At 35.8% G+C, this 27,035-nt stretch overlaps 2 protein-coding genes across 2 annotated transcripts; both read right to left on the bottom strand.

Annotated features, from left to right (window-relative positions):
• Positions 1 to 447: 447 nt before the first annotated feature.
• LOC128994015 (troponin C, isoallergen Bla g 6.0201-like) lies at positions 448 to 10,895 on the bottom strand. The gene is made up of 6 exons (XM_054418216.1): positions 10,822 to 10,895; positions 9,687 to 9,723; positions 7,985 to 8,128; positions 4,503 to 4,625; positions 2,980 to 3,111; positions 448 to 1,430 (listed from the first exon to the last, which is right to left on the bottom strand). The coding sequence occupies exons 1-6, from the start codon at positions 10,825 to 10,827 to the stop codon at positions 1,402 to 1,404; spliced, it is 471 nt and encodes a 156-aa protein (XP_054274191.1). The 5' UTR covers positions 10,828 to 10,895; the 3' UTR covers positions 448 to 1,401.
• Positions 10,896 to 13,602: 2,707 nt separating this feature from the next.
• Positions 13,603 to 26,690, bottom strand: LOC128983490 (AH receptor-interacting protein-like). The gene is made up of 6 exons (XM_054402789.1): positions 26,345 to 26,690; positions 24,224 to 24,403; positions 17,735 to 17,897; positions 16,348 to 16,534; positions 16,040 to 16,182; positions 13,603 to 15,336 (listed from the first exon to the last, which is right to left on the bottom strand). Exons 1-6 carry the CDS (start codon positions 26,414 to 26,416, stop codon positions 15,134 to 15,136), a joined length of 948 nt encoding a protein of 315 aa, XP_054258764.1. The 5' UTR covers positions 26,417 to 26,690; the 3' UTR covers positions 13,603 to 15,133.
• Positions 26,691 to 27,035: the final 345 nt, after the last annotated feature.

Here is a 27,035-nt window from a genome sequence, read left to right as displayed (position 1 = left end):
TTGTACTTCTCTCTTATGGACATAAAATCCCAATTCTTATAAAACAAGATTTGGTGGACAGATACACACAGTAGTATGTATATAAGAGGTGTAGGTAGTAGAATGCCTAATTGGAGGTGTAATTTACAAAAATCCACCCATTCCCTCATCTTTCAGCCGAGCCGTCCAATATTTATTTAGCTGTTTTGTCAACCTCTGCCGCAGACAGATGACCTCCTTATGAATAGACCAGATTCGACCAAGTGATATAAGTCTTCAGATTCCTTCGTCAGTGCCTGAAATTCTTAACATTACAGTGCTACTGTCATAGTTATGGTACAGTATAATTTGATTTTGGTTTCTACCTTATGGGGTCAGGTCAACAAAGCAAACACGTTTATCAAAATTAAACTTGTAATCACTTTATATGTGGTTCATTCTGAAGAGGTTATTAATAAATTTGCAATATTCTCAAAATGGTCTGTATTTGGATCTTAAGAGTAATTAACTTAACAAAAATGTAAAAGAAAAGACAGTTCTTGATTTATAACATTGACTGAATAGACAATTACTACAAGGCTTGTCCAGAAAGTAAGTACCGTTTCGTTCTACTGCTGGCACAGCGCTAACAACGATGTTATGGGCATGCACACTAGTCTCCTTGGTTCATTGTTGAACAGCTGACGCAATTAAGGCAAAATTGTGTTGTGTTACATTAATTAGTGTACACTCAAAATGTTTGAAACAGTTTTTCATCCCGCGGACTGTAATACGTTTTTTAAACACAAGGAACATGAAGTCTGCTGAAATTCATCGCCGACTTACAGAAGTTTATGGAGAAAAAGTTATCAGTGATGGAATGGTAAGAATGGATTCGGCAATTCAATGATGGGAGAACCAATGTTTATGACGATGCTCGCAGCCATCTTTTGTGAGACCCCATTCTGCTGATGCCACTCAAAACCTTGATTTGGTTGGGAGCAGTTTGACCATCCGCCATACAGCCCGGATCTGACACCTGATTTCCACTTGTTTTTGCAATTAAAGCGGGATTTCGGACAGCGCGGCTTTGACAGCGATGACGACGCTCAAGTCGGTGTTCGGCAATGGCTCTCTTCAATGACGGCATCTTTCTATGAAGTGGGTACATATAGAAAAGTTGGTTCCTCGCAACGACAAATGTCTAAACAATGGTGGAAACTATGTAGAAAAATAGTTTGAGATATTTTCTTTCTTGTAGAAATATTTTTATTTTTTTAAATAAAATTATCCGTATGTTTTTTCCAAAACGGAACTTACTTTCTGGACTAGCCTCGTATGTTGCTTACGTCTAGTAACATTTAACAAATCTAATAGCATTTATAGTTCATGTGCAGTATAGCATGTAATTTGTGGTCACTGTTGTTTCATTTTTCTTTTTATTTACTCTCCCGTCATGACTTCCATGAACTCTGAAACATTAAAGGGATTTGATTAAGTCAAACAAAATCAGATTTATTTCCACATTAAGTATATAAACAAACAATAAAAAATATAATGATAGTAGTCTAGAAGGTTAAATTAAATGTAGATAAGTAATTTAAAAATTAGAATGTTGAATACTAATTGAAATATATTGCTTTGGCTAGTACTAATTAATCTAACGGAACTTAGTATACATAGACTTCAGTGGTCTGTGTGTATACTTGAAATACTATAGGAAATAGTCAGTGGTCTGTGCATAGTACTCGTAGAGTCAAACTAAAAGTAAAATAAAGACTTCCCTACTTATATCTCGCATCTCATTCTTTGAATGTCAAGAGACATTCGCCTATTGGGTCTGATGATGATTGGAGTGTCCAATCGAAATCGATCACCACTTACCATCTTTTTTATATATTTACCGTCTTGTGAGTAACAGTATAAGCGTGAATATAAGTGTATATAATAGTGTTATAAGACGTTTCTTTTATTTACTTTCCGTCAAAGATCTCACGCAAGAATCTGATTGTATGGATCCTTCTTGCCGTCTAAGTCTCTGTAGATAGAGTCATGGGAATAAGGTGTTGTGGGATTTTAAAATTATTGACCATTAAAACGTAAAAATGCCCAACTTTCATTGAATCCATCGTGGAGCTTAAAATAAAATAATTGTGTACATTAAAGCGTTGTTGAAGGATTAAAAGTCAGAGAGAGAAAAAAAAAACTGCATTTAAAATTGCCGTGTTATTCTTTGGGAGGAAAAGTTAACTATTATAATTTGCGTGTTAATGGACATTTCATGATCAAACTTGGCAAATTTATTTATTTCATAGTATAAGCTTAACCCTTTCAGTGCTATGTGAATATATATTGTTGTGTATCTTTTTCCCGAAAAGTGCTATGGAACGATATTATTGTTCGCGTTTCATTCGAATAGTGCTAAGCGACGATAAATCAGGCCGGCGCGATTTTCAATCGTGTGAGTTGAAATGGGCATATCGGTTACTCAGTTAATGTTTCGAAACAGCGATGGTTTCTTGCAATTCGTCATACGATCGAGGCTCGATACATCGTTCCTTAACACCTTTGAGATGAAAAATTTTAGATTTTCTCGCACACTAGACTTCATCCACGTTGCAAGCCTAGCACTTTTCGGACGAAATTAGTAAATAACTCTATAGTAGCATTTTTCAGAAACTTGCAACAAAATTCTAGCATCGAAAGGGTTAACATGTTACCAAAAACACTTTTTTTCCTTCCCTGTAGCAGCAAACCTATGTACTCATGAAATCTATTGCTATTTAAATAGGGAATAAATCTTAAATGTGACAAATTGAAGTAAATATTTCAGTAAAAATCCATTCAGAATAATTGAAATTCAATTAGTCTGCAGTTTTGCTGCAGCCGGAGTATTATAGGTGAGATTTCATATTTTGGAAGAGCAGTACTACTGTACTGCTCTGCTGTTGCTTGTTGCTGTTGTTGTGTGCTGTTGTTGTTGTTGTTGGGGTGCTGTTGCTGTGCTGCCTACTGGCCTACCCTCATAATCCACAGTACCGGAGCCGTCAGAGTCAATCTCCTCAATCATGCTGTTCAAGTCTTCCTCAGTGATAGTTCTGTCCAATTCTCGGAAGATTTCTTTCAACACGTCTGTCGTAATGTAGCCTTCACCTGGTAATTAAATAGCATTTTTAGTAAAATCATAAGTGGAAATAAAATTTCACAACACAATAAAGTATTTCTGCTATTGAAAGTGCAGATTTTACTCTGGTTTACTCATCTCGTTCAGAAACTTCAGTTGAGACCCTAGTCTGAACTAAGAAACTTCTAAGCCAACAGAATTTAGTAAACAAATGAACAGATACAGTACTTTTCAAACACCATTGCGTTTGCATAGAATAGAAATAGAATCAAATATAGACCGCCATCAGTGCTGCGGATAGCTTAAGTTCTGGCGTCCACCACTGCGAGCGCCGTGTAGTTACGTATCTCCTACGGCGCTCCCAACGGTGGATGTCAGAACTAATGATAACCGCAGCACTGCTGACGGTCAATATTTAATTGTATTTTGTATATGTTGGTACCTAACTAAAGTATCACGATAAATATATGGTATCAGCAAACTAACACACACACTTTCCCCCATTACATAATATTGAATATTTCCCCAATAACATTGAACATCCTACTACTTAAACAAAAGTCCTAACAATTATATAATGGCTAACCACAGGGATTAACTAACTATGGGATTTTGTGGGGGAAATCACAATAATGGTAATAACTTTTGAACTATAATTTTAACAACATTAGGGGACTTAATTCCAAGATAAAAGCACTATAAAATTCTAAATTGTAATCAAAATCATTTAAGTACCGTAATTCTTTTTTAAAACCATATCTTTCCGTTATTTCATGGGATTTATTGGAAAATCACCATTTAAAAAATCTGAAAAATAATAAAAAACGCCTGCAGATACCATGGATTAGTAGATAGTACCATAGATAAAACATACTCCCTTAGTAGATTTCTCATCCTTATCGAACAGCTGAAGACAATTTAAATGTTAGTTGTGTACGGTGTACTGCAGAGGTTGTGTTTCGTTTACAATTTGTTTCTTGTTATTTCAGTTATAATTTAAAACCTTGTTTACCAAATAATACGATCTCATCATGAACAATAACTCGTCACCTATAACAATATAACCAAACATTAAAGCACAAATCAAGAAACTAATCCTAAAATTATAGAAACAACATTTTGTTAACACTAGTGCCCAGTGTCACTAGACATGAACTAAACATGAAAAACGTGCTTCAAAGTTTACAATGGGATGATAAGTCTACTTGTGTTGGTTAGTCTATGTTAGTACCCACATACAAAATCGGATTGTGTATTCTGTAGCTCTGTACACATTCACACGCACACACAGACATCACTTAAAATTTAAAAACTACTTTTTGTTCAGGAGGAAGTTCCTCTTACAATATACACTCCGGGTGACCATGTAATAAAATCTACTTGAATTTAATAATAAAAACATAAATAATAATAGCCTCACCTTCCTTGTCGTACATTCTGAACGCTTCTCTCAACTCCTCTTCTATATTGCCACCGTCCTCGTCTTCCATCACGAACTTGGAGGCCAGTTGACAAAACTCCTCGAACTCCAGCCAACCAGATCCTGTTGAGGAACACTAATAAAGATAAGGAAAAAGTGGCACATCGGTCTAGGACCTCTAAAATACCTGATGACACTGCTCTAGCGTTTATTATTTTACCTACAACCGTTTTTTAAAGTAGCCATTTCAGTTCAGTTCTTAGAAATTAAACGTTTCTCATAACAGCATTGCATAGTTTCATAACAGCATAGTTTTACATAACAACACGGGTAACGGACCAATGAGGTTCAAGGATTGAAGAAGTAAAATTGTAAAGATTCAAACTTAAACTAATCAGCTGTTCGGGCCAATTTAATTGTCGAGTGGTGCAATTAGTGTTTGGTAAAATGTTTCTTTAAATCACTGTGAGTGGCAATGAGAGATTAAACACTGTCGTAGGTAAAGTAAGTTAGTGTACGCAACTCGCGTAAATAGTGTTAACAACAACCATCGAATTTTCTATTTGTGACATTAACACTATCTTTACACAAAATGGTTGCGAAAACTACTATTACTAGATACTTTTTGTGTTAATAATACCAATACAATAATTCCCCATGGGAGAAGAAGGAAATGGGAAGGATGGTGGAGAACCACCCCTTTGAGCTCTGACTAGAGACTAATATTTATATTTTTGTATTTTTGACTATTGCATTTTTGTATTCGTGTATTTCTAAGTGATGAACCTTATAATTGCAATGTTTTTGTTCTGTTTTGTAATGAACCTGTCAGTTTCAAAAATACTCTTGATAATTTAAGTTGCAATTGTAAACTATGATTGTGAACTATATGGTTTATGTTTATGATACAAACTAATTTAATTGAATTGAAAGTAGTCAACTTAATATATTTAGCTACCTATATTTAAACTCGGGATTTGGTGTGATGAGGACAGTTAGTAATGAGCCATTTTCAATTTTTCTTCTCTAAACAGAAATATTCCATTAATTGCTGCCAATGCCCAACATCTTTTTGGGATTAAAAACCTAATCCAAGCAATGCCAAATTGTGTTCAATTGAAATAGTAGCAATCCATTATTGAGGAGAGGTTTTTGTGGAAAGGTCAATCCAACTTGGCATCTTAGCAATGCCACAGTAACTAACAGCGTTGTGAATTTACGAATTTGGCTTTTGCTTTCTTTTATCTTATTTCAGAAATACTTTTTCATCCATCTTTATACTTAACAATTACACCAATATTTTCAATGCAAATATTTAAATTTCAACCAAATAAATACAACCAGCAGTTTCCCTAGTTAATAGTCCAAAATTCAATATTATTCATCTGTTCAAATGTTAACAAATCTTTCCTCTATAAGGATATCATGGGATCTTTAAACGCCACTGGGACAGATCCCTGATGGTGTTTTTTGAAAACGCTTTTTATTGCACACCTAGAGCTTAATTGGAGCCTCCAACCCAATTCTTATTGGTTGATGGTTATGTTTTATGTTGTAATATGGTTCTTATTATTGATTGTAGTTTTTGAGATATAGTGATCAGTGAGTGAGTGGTATTTGCCTTTAGGTAATAAGTAATAGGTACAATTAGGGTTTGCCCTGTTACATCCCTTTTTCACCCGTTCTACTCAACCGATTTTTACGATTGAGGTATTATTGTAAAGCTTATGATCTAGCAGAGTGATGGATGGCAAAGGTAATTTTCTTTAGGGCTTTGCCTCCTCCCAGAGTTTGAATTTTTTAGAGTTTGCTTTCAAAGTTTCAGTAATGCTGACCAACTTTCTTTATAACGGTTTGAACGTGAACAGATGATCATTCAGTTGAAGTTTTAACCACAGTCAGATTGTAAACAATGAACACAGTTTATGAAAATGGATTTGAAATATTCTTATAACTGTAACCTGATAGAGGTCAGTAATTCACTCATGTTTAAGATCTAAAAGCGGCAAATTTAATTTTTTTAAATTAGTAGTCGTATTCACCTAACATCTGTCTCAAAAAATATAATCTTTGAAAAGTAAAAGGGTATTACATTATTTGTTTTGCCTCGGAATCAAACACTATAAAAATATGCAATTTGGGCACGAGTCCAGATCATCGTAGTTCTTTAAACTTGGAAAACTCTCTAAAACCTGTCTATCTTACTAATATTATAAATCTGAAAGTTTGTAAGTTTGTGTGTGTGTTTTTGTGTGTGTGTGTTGCTCAATCACACATAAACTACTGGACGGATTGGGCTGAAATTTGGCATGATGATAGCTCACATTCCCGATTAACATTAAAGCATATTCTTATCTCAAAAATCCTTTCGGGCTCCATTCCAGTGGCTCTGTAGTTCCCCATGTTAACCTTATGAGTATTCATATTTAAAAGGAATTAATGAATCTTAACAGCTGTTTCAATTAAACAAGTTGGTTCTGTTCTATGATGTTCAATAGCATCAAAGTTACAAGGATTACCAACAGGGTGCAGAACTATTATTTGTTTTTTAATTTATGACAACAGCTAATTTCCAACCAAAAGGTGAGTGAGCGTAGCGAACGAGCTCCAACCTAAAGGTGAGTGAGCGTAGCGAACGAACTTCAACCAGGACGTGAATGAGCCATGCGAATACTTATGAAGTTAAACGGGGCAAAGCCCGCGGGTACAGCTAGTAATACCTAATCCTTTCCATGCACCTTGTACTAAATATGTGTACAATCTGATAAAATAATCACTCATTTCCGTGTCATTGCTATATTTAAGTTAAGTACAGCTACAGAATTGTGAATGTTGTGAGAGTGTTTTAGTGTCTGTATTATTCTGGCAGCTAGTGCTAGACACCATCTGTACTTATCTTCTCTGTGTGGGTGTACCTGACTCTTTTGTTTTGTGAAGAGTTATTGCCAAAAAACACGGCCATACTCCGGCAAAGACAAAAACCCGTCTCAACCACCTCTACTTACTACTTTAGTGCTGCAAACTGGGAACCATAACTGTATGACAATAACATCTCTGTGATAACCAATTCCCAAACTTTCACCTTTGACTATAGACATTCCATCCCCATGTTAAATTTGTAGCCAGCTTTTTTGTCAAAATCGTCGTAGTTGATGTGAGCCACCTACAAATTGCGCTGATCTAAATTACTAAATTCTGCAGAATACACAATCTTTTTAACCAAGTCAAACTTAGGGAATGCCTTATGATGAGTTATAGCGAATTTTATGACCCATCATCAACCTGGTCAGCAACAAAAAATAAGGTATAAAATAGAATTTTAGAGGTTAGCGTATTCTGTGACTGGCTCACACAACTACATTCTTTTTTAATAAAAAAAATGGCTACAGCTGGTCCATATAGATGGGAAGTCTTCTTCAGTATCCAATAGTCAATGCTTTCACATATGATTCTTTTTCTAATTTACAATTTCAAATATTTACCGTCGGCATCCACCTCGTCCACGACTTCTTTAAGTTCCGCTGGAGTCATGGACCATCCCATCAGCTCCAAGATGGTCCCCACCATCTCCATGCTGATGCTCCCCGTGCCTTCCTGATCAAAGGCATTGAAGGCACTCTTCAATACTGAAAATCAAAAGTTACTAATAAGACAAGCCAAGCATGAATTTAAAAGGTCCCGTCATCATTCAAAGACGAGTTTAAATAAGAAGATATATTATTCAAAGACATCCTTTTGAATTCAGAAGACTCTTGAAGGAAAACATGGTTGGATTTGGAAGGCTTTGTATCCTAAAAAAAATCAACATGTGTAGAAAGTGCTAAACTTATATATATTCTTCTAAGACAACGATTTTTAATAATTATTACCTGCATCACTTCGTCACTTTAAAATCTGTGATATATTTTATATATAGTTGATAAGTTCAAAAACGATTATTTCTCATCACATTCCTATTATTTGCATTGCGAGCCCTATATTATTTTCATTGTGTGCGTGATCTCTTCGAGGTATCTTAGAATTACAAATACTAATGAAATGTACACTGAAAACACAAAGTCTAACGTAAGTCATTTTCTTCTGTACATTTTAAACAAATAACATTACATTATTTTACTTGAATTATCCAAAAAATCAATAAAACATGCTATGAAAACACAAAATCCTATCACAACACAAAATCGAACGTAAGTAATTTTCTTCTCTACATTTTATACAAATAACATTACAACATTTTAGTTGAATCATAGACAAAAAAAATTAAATATAGACCGTCAGCTGTGCTGTGGTTACCATAGATTCTGGCGCACACCCCTGGGAGCGCCATGTAGTTACGGCATACACGCTATGTAATTACACGGTGCTCCCAGCAGCGTGCGCCGGAACCTATGGTAACCACAGCACGACTGACAGTCTATATTTAATTCTTTTTATCTATGTTTGAATTCACAGAAAACTCACCAAACTACAAATAACCCCATTTTTTAATGAATGTAAACAATTTTCTATCATGTCCATCTGTTTTGATGTAAACAAATGTAAACTTGAAAAAGTTCAGATGATTGACAACAGAATTCAGCACAAACTATGAAATTTTCAAAAGCCTGTAGGACGAAGTGTTTTCACGGGATATCATCCAAACCCGCAAAAGGCACATCTAGAGGATAAGAGCTTTAAATTGATACCCAATATGCCTATAAAAATAAATATTTAGGGGTCGATTTCTGCACACAAAAATCCAACAAATTATTTTAATAACATAGATTACTCCTGTGATAATTATTATATAATTCAATTCAATTCAAAACTTCTTTATTCTGTCACATGTAAATTGTTTACAAAGAATAGAGTCAGACCTAACCTAAATTATACATATTATTAATATCTAAAAATACATCCCACAGTTGAGTTTTCAGCTCTTAGGATAATATATACAACATACGTTACACACATCACTCCTAGAAATCGTGGAAAAAAATTAAATAAAATAACTACAACTGATTCTTAAAAATTAATAAAAGCAATACTTAAAATAAGGATTATATATATACAGTAATTACTATATCCTAGAATAACCACATGCAGCAAAGATTTTTCTAATTATAATCTGATAATCTGACCCTATCATTGTTTTGAACAGGTTATATACAAAGTTTCGGTACAAAAGCTATTATGATTACTCACTTGCAATTTGCTCTTCAGTTAAAATTTCATCTTCATCCTGAAAGAATAAAGGATTTTCAACTTTGACTTATTAAAAAACAAACATTCCTCAAAATGTGGTTCTAGGATGAGTGTTATCAACATCATAGCTTTTAATAAAAAATCAATAATTGTTTTATATTGAAATTTATATTATGTTTTTTTTTTTTTTTATTGATTTAATAATAAAACAAATACTATTAAATAAACTATAATTTTTCAAAGACATAACTTTGAAATTTACATATAAATTTTAGAATTTTTTGTATGAATCACATTTTTCCAATATTTATAATAAAACCTAAAATGTTTGTGTTTTAATTTTGATTATTGGTATACCTATAATAGTTTGTTTTTCGGTAAATAATTCACTTTGTTTTTATGATTAGACCAAATAAATAAACACAAGATTCCTTAGTTCTAGGAAAGCATTCACTATGGCTAGTCCTATAGAAAGAAATTATGTATTGTTTAATATATTGTGAAAATTTTACTTTTTATAGCAATAAAATACAGAACAAACAATGGAAAATCACGTTATTATAAATCAGAGGGGATGTGTACATAATAGTTCATGAGCAGAGTTTGAAAACAGGTCTGGATTCTATTTTTAGGTAAATAAGAGCATTTATTATACAAAAAATAAAAAATTAACGATTCTTAATGCTTGTAAGCCCATCTAAAAATGTATTCAAGTTCATTCATCATAAAATATTCAATTTCCGTTAAAAAGTTTAAGCTCAATGTTTTTATAGGATTATTTTGCGTTTTCTTTCTTCAGCAAATAAATTGTTGATTAAATTTTATTTTGAGATGTGGTATTTTACCTAGCGCTAAATACAAAGTATTTACTTTCCATACGATGCAATTTTCATATATGTATGACAAAAATACTCATTATAAAATAGTATACAAAACATGTGTAATTACACTACAATTGATTGCACAATTGCACATGTTCATAATAATTCTACAGTACTAATTTTATGGTTTCCGCTCGATTTAATTAAAATTCAGTAGTGTAATGATTTAAAAATAGCATTAAACATATATTAATACTTATATCAAAAACCTTGACAGTTCTGTTCAGAAATAATTTTACTCCTAAGTGTCTTACCGCCATGTTGGAGTATAGTACACTGTCACTGTACTACACAGGACCAGAGCAGTTTTGGTAGGTACAGCTAAAGTATAAATAAAGTAGGTAATACAGCTGTTTGTAAGGCAGTTTGGCAGACCCACTTTTGCTCATTGCCTCATCTTTGGCTACATATTTACTGTTTTTGGAAGACATGAACTGCACATCCTTGGCAATAACTTTCAAGTTCATGGGAGCAGCACCAAGAACAGTTGTTGAGGTATTGGCAGAAGTAGGTAAAATTCCAACAATCAGTATCAGTAGTATCTGGGCGTAGAGATGCTAATTTTGTTTGCATAACTAAAAAAAAAGTTAATTAAATATTGATGCAACATTTAACGTTGTTGTATTAATAGTCAAAGGTTTTACATTACCTTACCAACCTTTTGTAATTTAAAAAATAAAAATATCTTTCTTTTGCACAAATGTTTAACAATATTCTTGATTGTCTGTTAAAAATTAATCTGAAAGAACAATAAGGTATTACAAATTCCAACATACTGATCTATATTCTTTTTAGAAATATTCAATGGCAAGGAAGGCAAAGATTTCTTTGATAGCTAATCAATGTTCACAAATCGCACATGGAATTTTTATTGTATGTGCTATTCTCAATTTATCTAGAAACCAGTTTAAACAGAAAATCCATAAAACGATAGTGGACTTAAAACAGTGGCGGTGATAAGGCCCCTGCAAACCCGAAGCAAAAAATTCAATTTAAGTGAAGGGTATTCTTGCATACATTGGTTTGTATTAAGCCTATATAGCTCTTTGAAAAAAGACCATGCTGGTTACCATAAAAGCAGAAAACAGACCCAAAGGTTGTCGAGTTTGGGGGTTGTCGAGCTATCAAGAGCATTGAAATTTTTAATGGATTTTATATAATACAGGTATATAATTTTATATACCTACAGTTAATTGGTTGTTGCTTTATTAACCAATTGTATTTATTTGTTGTATTGTTTGTATTATTTGTTTATTTGAAGTTGTGTGTAAACATTTTAAAACAATATAGGCGGTTAGTGATTGGTAATGCTGTACAGTAATAAGTTTTGTCTCATATTTTTCATTTACATATTTTTGGACTACAATGGTTTTGTCATTTTGGGAAAAATTGTTTGCTTTAGGCCTTAATAAGTAATTTCAGACGCCTACCAGAATTGGTCACCTTTCGGCTCCCCTTATTTTTTATTTATTGAAGAGGGGAATTTAATTTTTGTGATGGGAAATAAAAAAATGAAAATTATGAAGTAACCTCTTGAAAAGTAGCTAACTTATGGAGAGTTATTCGTTCTTTGGAGGACGGGGTATAAAAACCCTATATGACACAATTTAGATAACACAACAAACAACACAACACAACACAAAAACACAATGCCAGCAAAAATAACTGACGTCCCTGGTTTAGGTATTAGAATATTAAATAGAAAGTTTCTACCGCTAGAAACTAGAACACTAACTGCGCTTGCTTAAGCCTTATAGAGATGATACGAATTTGGGCTGGATCAAATTGGATAAGAAGTGCATAGATTTATGATATAAAAGAAATTAAGAATTCTAACTGCTCTAAGGCTCAGTTAATTGTTTACACAACCAACTTTATAAAAATATGGGGAGTGAATAAAAAGCATAATTTTTTTTAAAACAACGATATAATTATCTGAGTATAAACAAATACTTATAAATAAATTTTAAATAAACAACATAAACTGTTGATAACATAATTAATATAACAAAAAATATTAAAGTTGATTTGCTTCTATTCACATTTAAAGTTAAAATACTCCATTAGTAATTCAAAAACATCAGATGGATGCAAGAATGATAAAAACACCACTTGTTTCATTGGTAAAATACAGTCCAACCTCAGTATAACGAATCTGAAGGGACCGAACTGAATATTCGTTATATCAAGGATTTCGTTAAAACGAGGTTCGTTATATAGAGGTTAGGTTTGCAGGAATTTCGCTAAGTCGAGGTTCAGAACCAGCGTCGGTCAATATAGGTCGGGATTTGACCTCATTAAAATACAGTACAATTAAAGTAGCATAGGCTACAATACTTTACAGTACAGTGTTTACATTGTACTGTAGAACCTAAATTATCCGGCATAATAAAGGGGATGGATCTTGAATATTGCGCAATCATGACAATTTACCATTTACCATCGATGTCTTCTCCGCCGTCCTCGTAGACAGGGGAATCGTCAATTTCTTGTTTATGTGTATGCGTGTGTGTGAGTTTGAGCATTGCTCTCCTATTTGTTGTTTAGGTGATATTTGTGTTAATTTATAAAGTCAATCTTCTAATATATAAAATTCTCGTGTCACAGTGTTTGTCTGCAAACTCCTCCGGAACGACTTCACCGATCGTTATGAAATTTGGTGTGTAAATTCTGTAGGTATGCGAATCGGACGTAAACTATTTCCCGTTTCGAAATTCTTAAAAGGGCTCCGCCCCAGTGGCTCTGGAGTTTCCCATGTTAACCTTATGAGAAATGGAATTAATGAATCTTAACAGCTGTTTCAATTAAACAAGTTGGTTCTGTTCTATGATGTTCAATAGCATTAAAGTTACAAGGATTACCAACAGGGTGCAGCACTATTATTTCTTTTACATTTACGACAACAGCTAATTTGCAACCAAAAGGTGAGTGAGCGTAGCGAACGAACTTCAACCTGGAGGCGAGTGAGCGTAGCGAACGAGCTAACCTGAAGGCAAGTGAGCGCAGCGAACGAGCTCCAACCTAAAGGTGAGTGAGCGTAGCGAACGAGCTCCAACCCAAAGGTGAGTGAGCGTAGCGAACGAACTTCAACCAGGACGTGATTGAGCGATGCGAACGAGATCATCTTGAAAATTAAACGTAACGGTACTTTCTTTCCATCGGTCTGTCTTAGGGGAAACCTATAACTTAGGCGATACGAAGTTCGCCGGGTCAGCTAGTTAATTTATAATATGGTCGTTTAATCAAGTATTGTTTGAGTTGTTTTTTTTTTTTGGCTTGACCTTGGTACAGGTTAAAAACTGTAAGTTTAAAATCACAGCTTGTTCTAACCCTCCTAAAACCTATCCAAACACTGTATTGTGTAGTCATAAACCATGTAAAGAACAAAGAACAAAACAAAACAGCAGAAAGTTTTGTAAGCTACTGCTCGCGATAGGCCGGTAGGCTACTTACAGTACAGTACTGATTAATCACAACAGAGGAATGTCAATAATAATCAGCATTGGTGTTGCTAGTTGAAACAAATCGTATTGAAAACAATTTAATTATTAGATAAGTCATTATAAAAGTGTATAATCATAGCCAACTTAAGGATAATAAAAACGCTCGTAAAAGGAATGTTAAAATAATGATGTTGCTATTCTTTCTCTTTGGTTTTGTTTTTATATTCTTTCTTAGGTTTCTCTTTATCCAAAAATTGTACAATTCCCCATAGTTACTTATCGCCCAATCACAGCTTACTGAACATTACGTCGTCCTCGTCATCAGTCCTCACCTCAGTGAATGAAATCAGTTCTCAGTTGCAAGTTGCAACATAGCGCGCGCAGCGACAGTAGACAGAGATGTGTGGAGCAGACGAATGTTAGCGCAAGCGATGACGTGACCTTTCCATTTCATTTGATAAAGAAACAGTTTTTCCCAAAACAATAATTGGGTGGGGGATTTGTTATATCGAGGGAAAGATGTAGGCAATTCGTTATGCAGAGGTTAAATTCGCTATGTAGAGGTTCTGACAATGATAAATTCGTTATATTGAGGTGTCTTATTTTAGCCGAAATCACGAAAAATTCGTTAAATCAAGGTGGTTGTTATGGTTTGTTCGTTATGTAGAGGTAAAATATACATTGTGTCTTATGGAGAGTTCTAGGGGATTAAAAAAAATTCGTTATATCAAGGAATTTGTTATATCAAGGTTCGTTATATCAAGGTTAGACTGTAAAACTAATTGGAAGTGAGATAACTTTAGTAATAACACATTAAGTTATATGAGTAGTAAAACATTGAACACACTAATTTCAGGAATAATAAATCTTTTACAAGATTGTTTTAACAAACTGGGCAAATTATTTAAACTTTCTACTACTAGTCTAACATATATTTTGAGCACTGACAGCCAGTACATTACCAGTTTGTAAACACACAATATACATCAAAATACTTATTATAAAAAGCTAGTTTAAGGACGTCGCAGTCTCATAAAAAGTTAAGGTTTAGTATAAATAAATTTTAAGATCAGTCGGTTAGAAATTGATCCCTCAGACAGTAAAATATATCGCAACGGCTACGCTAGAACATTTTTCCAGCCAGCTGTTCCTTGACCGCGGCATCTCGCTGTTTCACCGTGGTGCTTATTGAAGACAGCGTCGCGCGAACAGTCGAGCCAAGGGATGGATCCAGTTCTGCAGCTCGTTCAAGATCTTCTTTTGCTTCCTTCATATTCCACACAGCTCCGTGAGCCTTGCCTCGTCTGAACAGAGCCTTGACGTTTTCTAGTACGAAGAAAGATAGTTAGCATATTTAAGACAAACATGGTGAAATATGAGACATTCCCTTTGTTCGGACCAGTTTGGTTTGGACGGCCTGATGTGAAGTGGCAGTTCTAGGAACTCGGCAAGGGGGAGGGGGAAATTAGGGGTATGGGACACACCCCAAAAATGAGGAGGTCTGGGGATCCTCTGTTGGTTATTTTTAAAGCCGTTTGGTGACTTTCTGAAGCCATTTTCAACGTATAGAACTTTATCCAAAAACCTCCGTTACGTATTTAGGACAAAATGTATGTTTTACTTTTAATTTAATTTATTTTTCCAGAGTACAACGTATTTTCCCCTCTCTTTCAAACCTCTAGAGCATAGTTACTAAGAATAGTTTTGTTAAAAAGAACACTATTTGAGAATTGCTTACCTAATTAAACAATTAGAGCAATTTAATTGTACAGCAATATCTGGCTGGTTTAGTAAATGGTCCCAGGGGCCCAAGAATTTTTAAGAGGTTTGGGGGCACAAGGAAGAGAAAAATTCCCCCGCATGCAAGAGGGGAGACGGGCGGAATTGTCTCTCGAGCCCATGCAAACCGCGGGACTAACTACTAGCGCTAACAGTAGCGCAAGATGACCTTTATTGGACTTTGAAGACCAAGTTTGTAGCGTTAACTGAGGAAGCCTTAGTTCCTAAGTTAGTACGATTATTCTCTAACCTGGTTCAAACTCTAGAACAGTCGAACAGTGTTCGATCACTGGATAATAGTCCTTCAGTAGGAGCTTGCACTGTGCGTAGTTTAGCAGGAGAGGCAGCTTCTTGGCATTTAAATCATTCCACTCCACATCTCGAGGTTTCTCTCTAGCAAGAGAACAATATGTAAGTTTACCAAACCAATAAATACACATCAAGAAACATAATAAGAAGATATAAGTTAAGAAACTTAATAGTGTTCGATAATGAAGTAAAATGCACACCGATCTGTCCTCTGTTTTTCTTCAATGTAGAGTAGAGAACTTTACTTACTTTAGCAACAGTTGTTCTATGTAGCCGATGGCCTCAGCGTACTTGTCAGCGGCAGCTTGATATTGTTTCTGTTGGTACAGTAGGTTACCCTGTTCTCGTAGTCGTGGCACTGCTGCCAACTTCTCATCCTCCGACAATTGCCAACTTTCCCTCTCATATTCTCCTGCGTTTTCCACTTTCAGAAGTTCTAAAAAGCAAGGTAATCATAATAAGTTTTAGAGCCTAAATCTTTCTAAATTTAAGGATTAATTTTTCTGTTGGACATGTGAGTTCTTTGGTGTGTTAGAAAACGAGGAAATATTAGAAGCTATTTAGTGTCATTTATCAACATTACATTGCTATAGACAATGCAACAGAGCTCAAGAATGACTTTGAATGGTTCTGTTAATCATATGAGAAAGACTCACGTTTTCACCTACACACAATAATTGTCTCTATTTGTGCTATTTGGTACGTAGGTACTGATGTTATTGTTACAAGAGTAAATTAAGTTATTCATCAACCTCATTTGTGATTGAGTAAGTTAGTTTAAAACTGACACTAGTGTTTTGTTCTTTACTTCATGCTATAAAATTCTAGCTAGTTTCCACCCATTACGACTAGTATCGTCATAGTAGCTGAATATGTAAATTATAATGTTTGTTTAGATGTACAAAAGATGTGCAATAGTGCTAAGGTAGTTCACAGGAGGCCGTAGCCTATAAGACTCAACCAAGACAGTGATTCAAGTTGCGGAAACGCCTGCCGATCGATGTGTTAAAGACTACCAGGTTTTACCAGTTACCTTGATACATCACCTAGCAGCTCAGTCAGACAATATTAAACACTAGTGCACCTGTTGCTCGAATTTGAGCAATTGCAAAGTATTACAGGCGTTATTTCAAAACAAATAACAGTAAAAATTTCCGATGACTTAAAAGAGTCAACTCAAAGATAATGTAATCAATCACACCACTCCAGTTAGGATATCGAAATTGATAACGAACTCATTCTGAAAACGAACCTTCTTGTATGTATCATGTGTTTATTATGAACAGCTGTAATTAATACAAATTGTTCGTATGTTTAGTAAACAAAATATTTTCTCCATAAAAAATACATTGGGATTTTGATAGCCTGTGGGGCAAAGCCCGAGGACTTTTATTACAGGAATTGGTGAAAGGGGGCGTCTACAAAAAAAAATGCTTAATTTTGACACATGGTTTGTAAAAATCCGTCCATTATTAACGGAGGGGTAGTGTTTCGTAGAAATTGCCTTCACGTATTATATATAAGGATATCCATTTAGTGCTAACTTATAATGATTTGTTCTCATTTATAACTAGTATGACCCAAAGTATATCAATAGGAGAAAGCCTACTGTAGCTAAACACTCAGACTTGCTCACCAATAACAAACTGAAGATCTTGTGGCTCTTTGATCAGCTGATTGAGATCTTCATGTCCGATGCCCTGATTCTGAAGAGTCGTCCCACAGCAGTGGACTCTTTGAGAGTTGGGTTTGCCCGCATCTCTCAAGGTCTTTGATACAAACGGGTACGATCCCACTAACTGTACAAAATCAAAAGTGTTAATGTAAATCAATAATAGTAGCTAAGTAGTACCTATCACTAAGACTCGATCCAAATAATTAACAGTATAATCACAGACATTTTATAGACGACAAAAAGAAATTAAAATCTTGAACACAAGTGTTAAGAGTGAAAACATAGTGGAAAAACGAAGCTAGAGCATAGCGGAGAGGACCGGTAGTTGAGCGGGTAAACTAGTACTTACTTGGAGTCTAAGTCGTTGACCGATGAAATCGGCATGACTGCGTCATATTACTTAAATACTAAAATACTATTTACACAATACTATTTACACTGTGGCAATGGCTAAAAAGTGGCTCGTTGCCTAGCTCTTCGAGGCTGTAAAGAGGCCTATTAACCAGCTTGTCACGCAGGGCCGTCTTAAAATCATCAAAGTCCAGATTGCGCACATGAACCGGCAAGGAATTAAACAGCCTTATCGCCGACCGAGGATAACTCTTCAGTGAGCGGGCTAAACGGCATCTCGGCAAATCAACATCGCAAGCTTGGCGGGTATGATGGCTATGTACATTGTCTCTGACTACAAAATGGTGAATATTCATCTTCAGCAGGGTCAAGATGTTAAGGACATACTGGCTGTAGACAGTCAACACACCCAACTCCAGGAAGATAGGCCGACAGTGTGCTTTGTAGCCAGAAGATGTTATTATTCTCATCGCCCTCTTTTGTAGTAGGAGTATAGTGGAATCATTATAGTGTTAAACCCCAACAAAATTGCAACACGAGCATTTTTTTTCTTAATGATAGCTAAGAGTGCCCTTAATAAGCCCTCAAAAATCGCCATGAATCGTACCTTGGCAACATGCCCTAAAATTCAAAATGGCCGCCAAGATGGCTGCCAAAATATATATTTTGGCATATATCTCGAGAACGGTTAGTTTTATCAAAAACGTTATTTTAGCAAATATGTAGCTCTTTTAATGCCGATCAGTTTTTATACATGCATTTTGTCTGTCAGACGTATGGTATGGCTGCAATTTGAAGATCCGTACTTCATTATAATATGTCTTTTTCACAAAAATTCAAAATTTTAATTTTTTGATGACTTAATGTTAGAAAATACAAATTGTACGTCAAAATAATTTAAAAGTTGTTTGCCATGTGGTTTTCTACTTATTTTTTTTTTTACACAGTCGCTTTCTTTCCTTTAGTTACACAGATCTTCTTATTTTACTTATCTATTGGTGTACAACAAATTACAACTTGCTATTCAGAAGTGACAAACGACTTTCAGATCATGTTTATAACATTAAAAAAATTAGATCCTCACTTGGAGAAGACTTAGCTAAATCTCTATTAGCTCTGCACGCATATACAGGGTGCACAACTTCGAGGATTTTTCACATCGTAAAACTATCTGTATTCAACAGAACATTAGAAGACGAGTATTTTCAGGGTCTGCTGTCATCTTTCAGCTCACCAAATCTGAGTCCAGATCAAGTTGAAGAAATCGGACTGAAACTAATGGTTAGTCTGTTCAATTGGAATAAGAACGAATCAATGAACACATGTAGATACAAACGTATTTTGTCAAAATTAAAAAATGCTAAAAGCTTTGTAAAGCCTCAGCAACTTCCTCCAACAGAGTCAGCAGTAAAGTTTCATAGTCTGCATGCCTATTTACAAATTCAAATATGGAAAAGGGCAGAAGATAGTATGATAACTACAGACTGGGGATGGACTTTGCAGGACAACATGTATGTGCCCCAAACGATGGATTTGGCAGCAGCACCAGAGACATTGTTAAAAATGATTAGATGCAATTGCAAGACTCCTTGTAATTCAATGAGATGTGTGTGTAAAAAAAATGGATTCAACTTCACTATTTCCTGTGGTCATTGTTTAGAAAACAATTGTGAAAACAGTCTCCAGTTTTCATTGGACAAAGAAAAAGACGATGAGAATAGTATTTTTGAAAATGTTGACTAAACTTTTAAATCATTTGGCCAAATTATGTTAACACTGTGGTAAAACTACGTGTATATGTTCATGTTGTACATATTGTATATAGGGATCTTTTTATTTTGTAGTATTGAATAAAATTGTATGATTTAAATAGCATATATTTTTTATTACATATCCATATTCTGGCTTCTTACTTATCTTTTAAAATGGGAAATTATTTTAATCATGCAACAAACTTTCATGATCATAAAATCCCAAGTAAAACTGAAAATAAGTAGGAAACCACACGGCAAACAACTTTTAATTATAATGTTTTCACGTACAATTTGTGTTTTCTAACATTAAGTCATCAAAAAATGAAAATTTTGAATTTTTGTGAAAAAATTCAGATTTTAATGAAGTACGGCTCTTCAAATTGCGGCCATACCATACGTCTGACAGACAAAATGCATATATAAAAACTGATCGGCATTAAAAGAGCTACATATTTGCTAAAATAACGTTTTTGATAAAACTAACCGTTCTCGAGATATATGCCAAAATATATATTTTGGCAGCCCTCTTGGCGGCCATTTTGAATTTTTGGGCTTGTTGCCAAGGTACGATTGATGGCGATTTTTGAGGGGTTATTAAAGACACTCATAGCTATCATTAAAAAAAAAAATTGCTTGTGTTGCAATTTTGTTGGGGTTAGGTCAAATTTTCTCATAAAATGATTCCACTAGTACTTCCTGTGTCGATGGAGAATGACCCCACAGAACCAGGCCATACGTGAGATGACTGTGGAACAGTGTGTGATACACCGCTAGCAAATATGGTCTGGTAATGGTGGTCCTAAGCTTCCTTAAAAGGTGAAGAACTCTTGAGAGCTTTACACATACCTTTTCTATATGGTGGTGCCAACTTAGCCTAGAATCCAACCAGAACCCAAGCAGCTTCACGCTGTTGTCCTCAAGTCCGATCTTTAAGGAACACATAAGGGTCTGAGTCTTCTCCTCGTTGATCTTGAGTTTGTTGGCTATAAACCAGTCCTTGGCCAACCTCAGGGAGTTGTTTGCCTCCTCCAGCAGCGGGTTGATGTTCTTACCCTTTGTGACTAAGGTGGTATCATCTGCAAACAGGAGGGCATGACTGGTAGTAGCAAGGTCATTGATCATGATTGTGAAAAGGAGAGGGCCCAGAACCGATCCCTGCGGAACTCCATGGGGAAGAGAGCCCATAGTAGATGAAGCTCCCATGATTGTCACTATTTGTTTGCGGTTGCCAAGGTAGTCCACAAGAGAGCTGAAAACTGCACCGCCAATTCCGTATTTTCTCAGCTTGGCCAGAAGGATGTCATGTGACACAACGTCAAAAGCCTTGCTGAGGTCACAAAGGCTGAGGTGGACCGATTAATTTTCCTCGAAGGCCTGGGATATGGTGTCGACCAGGCTTAGGAGTGCAGAGGTGGTAGATCGACCGCTACGAAAACCATGTTGTGAGTCCACCAGTAGGCCATTCTTTTCAAAATATGAGAGGAGTTGCTTCTTCATCACCGTCTCCATCACCTTAGAAAAGATAGGGAGGATAGAGATGGGGCGGAAATTTTCCATGAGTGCAGGGTCCCCTTTCTTGAAGATGGGCACAGTCCGGGCCTTTTTTAAAGAGTCCGGAAAAGATCCATGAGCCAGGCACAAGTTTACCAGGTGCGTGAGAGGAACGGCCACAAGATCTGCAACAGCCCTGAGAACATGTGCAGAAAGGCCATAGACATCTTGGCTCTTAGAGTCTTTAAAATTCTTAATAGTTTGAGAGATCTCTCTTACACTCACAGTATTCCAGCAGGTAAATGAATGGACGGAGGAGAAGTCCGGCATAGAATCCAGAGGGTTCGTCTGCAACACAGGTAGATCAGAGATGATGCTTCCAGCCACACTCGTAAAATATACTCATTAAACTCATCAGGGGATGCTTGGATTTTAGGCCCTGGACCTGGGGCTCTTTCCTTATTGATTATGTCCCACGCAGCTTTACATGGGTTAGGGGCACTAAGGATGAATTCAGCATTGAACAATTTCTTGGCCACATTTACTCTAACCCTATAATTCCTCTTGATCTGCAAATAAAGAGAATAGAGCTGCCCTTTCCTACACATATCATTAGAACCCTTATACAGGTCATAAACAAAAGACATGTAATTTCTGATCCTCCTCAGTTCAGTTGTGTACCAACAATTTGCTGATTCGTTAGGCCTTGAACCAGGGCCGTCAGGACAGACATTACGCTTGGGGTTACATAATTTTGCTGGAAAAACATTATCAAATTTATCAAAGAACAACCCTGAGAAAAGATCGAAAGCAAGTTTTGGTTCAGTCACTGTGTTCAGTATATTCCAATCTATATTTGAGATCTCATACCTAAACAAAGGCAAATTTTCCATACAGATGGGTCGCTTAATGATAGAGTAGTCCTTAAGCCAAGAAGGGTTAGAATTACGGCTTACCTCAGAGCAATTCACACTCAGGATCACAGCACCATCATGGTCGGCTACAAGTGAAGGAACGACCTCAGCTTTCACCCTCCAAGAGTCGAAGTTTGACGCCACAGAATCGAGACATGCAGTCCCTCTTGTTGGTTGCCGGGATGCCACATACAGTCCATAGGATCTGAGTAGGTTAACAAAGATAGACTCTTCAGTAGACGGACGCTCAAGATGAATATTAAAATCACCACACAATATCAGGTTCCTAGGATTGAGGCCCGAGACATGAGTCAGACATTGGTCCAGCTGGTCGATAAAGCTATTGAAATTCCCGTTAGGGGATCTGTAGACAGACAACAATATGGTACCAATATTGTCAATTAAAATAGCAGCTACTTCAAAGTCAAGTTCTAGACAAAAGGTATCCAGGTTGATTTCCCTGCATTCATAATTTGACTTGGCAAATATAGCAGTACCTCCATTTCTATGAATTTTGCGACAGTAAATGTTCACAAGTTTCAAGTCAAGCAGATTTGTATAAAAGTCACTCTCATCGCAAGTTAACCAATGCTCAGTTAAACAAAGAAAGTCAGACTTAACTTCCTGTAAAAATATTGACAGTGTTTCACTTTTGTTCCTTAGACACTGAACATTTAACGCAGCTACTTTAAAATTAGTAGAATGGGACAATTTATCTAATTTATTGAGATCTGTCACTAGGCTACTGTTAGAATCTGTATTCAACACAATGTTGTTTTCACTAGGCCTATTGCTATTACAAGTCTGTGGGTCTGAATCGAGGGGACGACAGCAATCAGTCTCTAGCCTAGGAAGGATTGGTAACACAAGGTTTGCTATTTTACCACTGACCTGTAAACTGTCCTCCCTAAAAAAGAATGGGATGGTGTAGAACTACGTTTTTTGGGAATGAAGTTTCTTACCAGAATTCCCTTAGGCCAGAACTTGGGGTTGAGAATCACGTCAGCTAGGTTTTCAGGCAGTGCTATCTTGAAGGATTTATATGTTTTGAACCTTGATCCAAGTTCAAAGCACTCACAGTCAGTTACACCCTTATCACCCAGAAATTGGGCTAGTCCATCTTTAGTCGTATTAGGTGACAATCTTGATACAAAGAACAAGGCTTGATTTCCGGCAGGTTTAAGACTCGTTTGCTCCCCACAAGTCCCTATAATGACTTCCGGTCTGTTGAACACGCTTGACTTAGCACTTTCCACCACTTTTCCTTTAGGTTTTTTACTCCCCAACGCTTTTGCATATGTTGGTTTTTTGTTTGGGGTTAAGTCTTCTGAGGTTAGAATTTTGTCTTCTGCTTCTGCAGGGGGACGAGCAGTGTTGTCGTTGACACCAATAATAGCATCCACGTCAATTTCATTTTCAGTTCGTACTACCACCATTCCCATTCCAGACACTATTCCAGATCCAGCTTCATTCGGTTCGAATCTATCAACTTCAGGTTGTCCTCGGTCCAGTGCGTTAACCCGCTCCGGCTCCAGTTTGGGTTCATTCCGTGGACGTAGACAGTCAGTTGGCGCGTTCGATGCTTCGGCATCGGCCTCGACATCGACATCTAGTACATAGGTGCATAAAAGCATAGTGGAACAGAGTACACCCGCACCAACACGCTTGCCTCTCCACTTTGAAATACTACCCCCGATTTCTTTACCTCAAGGGTTTAGTCAAGGGTCAAGCCTCAGTAGTCAAACCGACAACATTCATGGTTTAAAATGTTATTTTTCGTCTCCACTACTCCTCAAAGCTCTGTAAGTTACAGCTTTTGACACACTCTTGGAAATTAAGATTGTTTTAAAGTCAGTAGGCTACGGCTGACTGCCACATCAGTCCATTTTTTTTTTTTTAATCTACCTACTACAGAAATATTTAGGCCTACAGTAACTTACACTCTTGTCAACGGAGAACTTTGCTATTTCTCCAACTGCCATGGCTTGAACAATCGTTTCCCAAACCTCCAATTTGAATTTTTTACCTAAAACCAACTCCATTGGTTTTCCCAACTTGTGACTGTCATCTATCAGGGTTTCATCTTGATCACATAGTTTGGTTTGAAAATGAAAGTAAACCTAGAAATGAAAGAAGTTGCAATTAGCATTGAATTATTTGAGACCATAATAAACCATAAAATTGTGATGATGGCTGCTGTGCTGATCAGTGGGAAAGACGCCCGGTACTGGCTAAGAAAGTGGCAGCTAGACTAACTTATCAATGTTGAAACGATCCCACATATGTTTAGGCTATGTCAAAACTCTGTTAAGTCATCAAAATATATTAAGAAATACCGGCAGGTAATTTCAGAGCTCTCAGGTTGGTTAATTGTCCAAGATTACCTATCTCGATAAATCCATTAAGTTTTTTTTAAATGAATTAAATTGAGTTGGAAAAGGTTAGGGTTGCCATTTTACTGGATTTCACCAGAGATTACTAGGTTTTAAGTTTATAAATTTAGCTCATCTTTTATTATTATTCACTAGAATACATTAGCCTACGTAAAGGCACTTTTACAATTAAAGTAACAGTAACTTAAATGTTTACGTTTGCAAATATTATTATTTAAGTTAATGACTGAAATAACTCAAATATAAAAGGTTTAATTTACCTGTTGCGTCAATTGATCCTTAAGTTATGAAATAACTACGGCCGTTTCGTACTGCTAAACGAGTACATCTTCAGGTCATGAACGTTAAAATACGGCCTTCTCATCCATGGGTGGAGTCGTCAGCACATTTAGGACACATAACACGAACACATACGAAACATTAAAATATTTACAATTAAAAAACTTGGCCAAGTAGTCCGAACACGAGAGTTGCGTAACCGGTAGCGTTAGATGATGAGTCATGACTGACTCCTCAGACGACTCCACCCATGGATGAGAAGGCCGTATTTTAACGTTCATGACCTGAAGATGTACTCGTTTAGCAGTACGAAACGGCCGTAGTTATTTCATAACTTAAGGATCAATTGACGCAACAGGTAAATTAAACCTTTTATATTTGCATTACCTTGATCCAGAGGCTAACCCATCATGAAATAACTCAACACTTGCTTTTTCTACTGACTTATTCCTTGGTTTCACTTTGGCTAGCAACATCCTGAGTTTTTCCACCATTGTTCTCAGTTCTTCAATTGCACGTCTGCAGGCCAGCCCGAAGGTATTGGAGTGGTCACTAAGTTAGTATGAAGCTTATCATAGGTGATCACTATGAACCGAGTCAAGCAGACAGAGAACGTTTTGTTTACGTTGGTTATTTGTATTAGGCTCTTGTTTTTGAGTTGCAAGATGCAACATACAGTATGTTTTTGCGTACGATATTTGAATAACTTAGGGCCTAAGTTATTGACTAGGGTATGTAGCACGAATATTATTTAAACAGAAACGGTACCTACCTTTATTGATTATAAACGTAAACAAATTACGTAGGTAACTGGCCCGAATATTGTTTAAAAACATGTTTACTTTTGGGCCAGTAGCCTAACATAATTATTTTGTTTATGTTAATGATCTAACTTATATACTGTTTTTGTTCTAATATTCTTGAGGGGTAGACTTTCATATCTGTTGTCAAAAACAACAGAATGAAAATATCGATTGATAGTATATCGATTATTTCATTTGATATATCGTTTGGTTAGTTAGGTTAGGCTAACATAACTTAACCAAACAATATATCGATTGAAATAAGCAATCGTATAAAAAATATCGATCGATAAGTTATTTTAATTCGGTTGTTTTTGACAACATATAACTTATGAAAGTCTACCCTTCTTGCAAAGTTAGGCTAAGTTATATAGGGCCTAGGCTATATATCCCAATTTGGCTTCTCCGTTAATTTGTAAGTTACATATTATTCACTAAGTTAGTGGGGGCCGCCACCTAAAATCTCCTCTTTAGACAGTGATATGGCAACCCTAGAAAAGGTTTCTCAGCCACATTTTAAACACAAAATAATAATGCAATTATTTATTAAATAAGTTAGATTAGGCCTAGGCCTAGGCCTACCTACCTTTGAGCCATTACCAATTGGCTTGAATTCTTTTCCAGCATGAATTACTTCTTTTCTTATTTTGTAATCCATTCTATTAATAGCTAATAAGCACAATAGGAGTTAATCAGAGGCAGGAGCATACAATTTCATCAGTGAATGTTGTGTATAGAGAATATCCAGCCAAAGTTTAGGTCAGTTCTACTTGCTACAAAACGGGAAAGTTCTTAACACACATCACGATACAACTTTATACTGATTTCTTTTTACTATTTGCACTTTTAAAAACAATAAAAGTCACACTCAGAATTTAAGTAAGCTGATTAAGTAAAAGAAAATAAGTGAACTGGCTTAAAACATAAACATCTTCTCGATAAACAAACAGAAACAGATGGAGCTGTTGCTGCAGCTGACTGCTGTGCTGAGCTGATCAGCTGACTATGTTTTTTACTCTTTTTCTAAGCCGATGGGTAGGCTTTTAATAATCCATGTACTGTAGTTTCGAAGTACACAAAATGTGCTTGCTTCCAGTATGTCAGTTGTTAGATTTGTTGTTTATAAATTTCAAGAGATCATCGTTCGGGTAAAATTTAAGTTTTGTTAGATTTAAAACACACAATATGTCAGTTTTTTCCACAATTATAAGACATCAAAAGTTCCTGGGATTTGAGGAAAGGGAAAGAAGGTACTGTACCTATCGTTTTCACCGGGG

This window comes from Macrosteles quadrilineatus, unplaced genomic scaffold (assembly GCF_028750875.1).
Source record: "Macrosteles quadrilineatus isolate MER2022 unplaced genomic scaffold, UCM_ALF_1.0 Scaffold_1__1_contigs__length_201487025, whole genome shotgun sequence".
Classification (NCBI taxonomy): Eukaryota; Metazoa; Arthropoda; class Insecta; order Hemiptera; family Cicadellidae; genus Macrosteles; species Macrosteles quadrilineatus.
Note: the sequence above shows the minus strand (reverse complement) of the source record. Positions and strands in the feature narration are given on the sequence as shown.

Excerpts from the sequence above, each read along its gene's own strand:
- LOC128994015 (XM_054418216.1), bottom strand. Across the intron at positions 4,626-7,984 it reads GGACGAGGTGGATGCCGACG|GATCTGGTTGGCTGGAGTTC; the intron begins GTAAATATTTGA and ends GTTCCTCAACAG. Across the intron at positions 3,112-4,502 it reads CAGAATGTACGACAAGGAAG|GTGAAGGCTACATTACGACA; the intron begins GTGAGGCTATTA and ends TTTAATTACCAG.
- LOC128983490 (XM_054402789.1), bottom strand. The coding sequence starts at position 26,416 with ATGGATTACAAAATAAGAAAAGAAGTAATTCATGCTGGAAAAGAATTC. Across the intron at positions 17,898-24,223 it reads AGTTCTCCGTTGACAAGAGT|TTAGTGGGATCGTACCCGTT; the intron begins GTAAGTTACTGT and ends GATTTTGTACAG. Across the intron at positions 16,535-17,734 it reads AGATCTTCAGTTTGTTATTG|AACTTCTGAAAGTGGAAAAC; the intron begins GTGAGCAAGTCT and ends CTTGCTTTTTAG.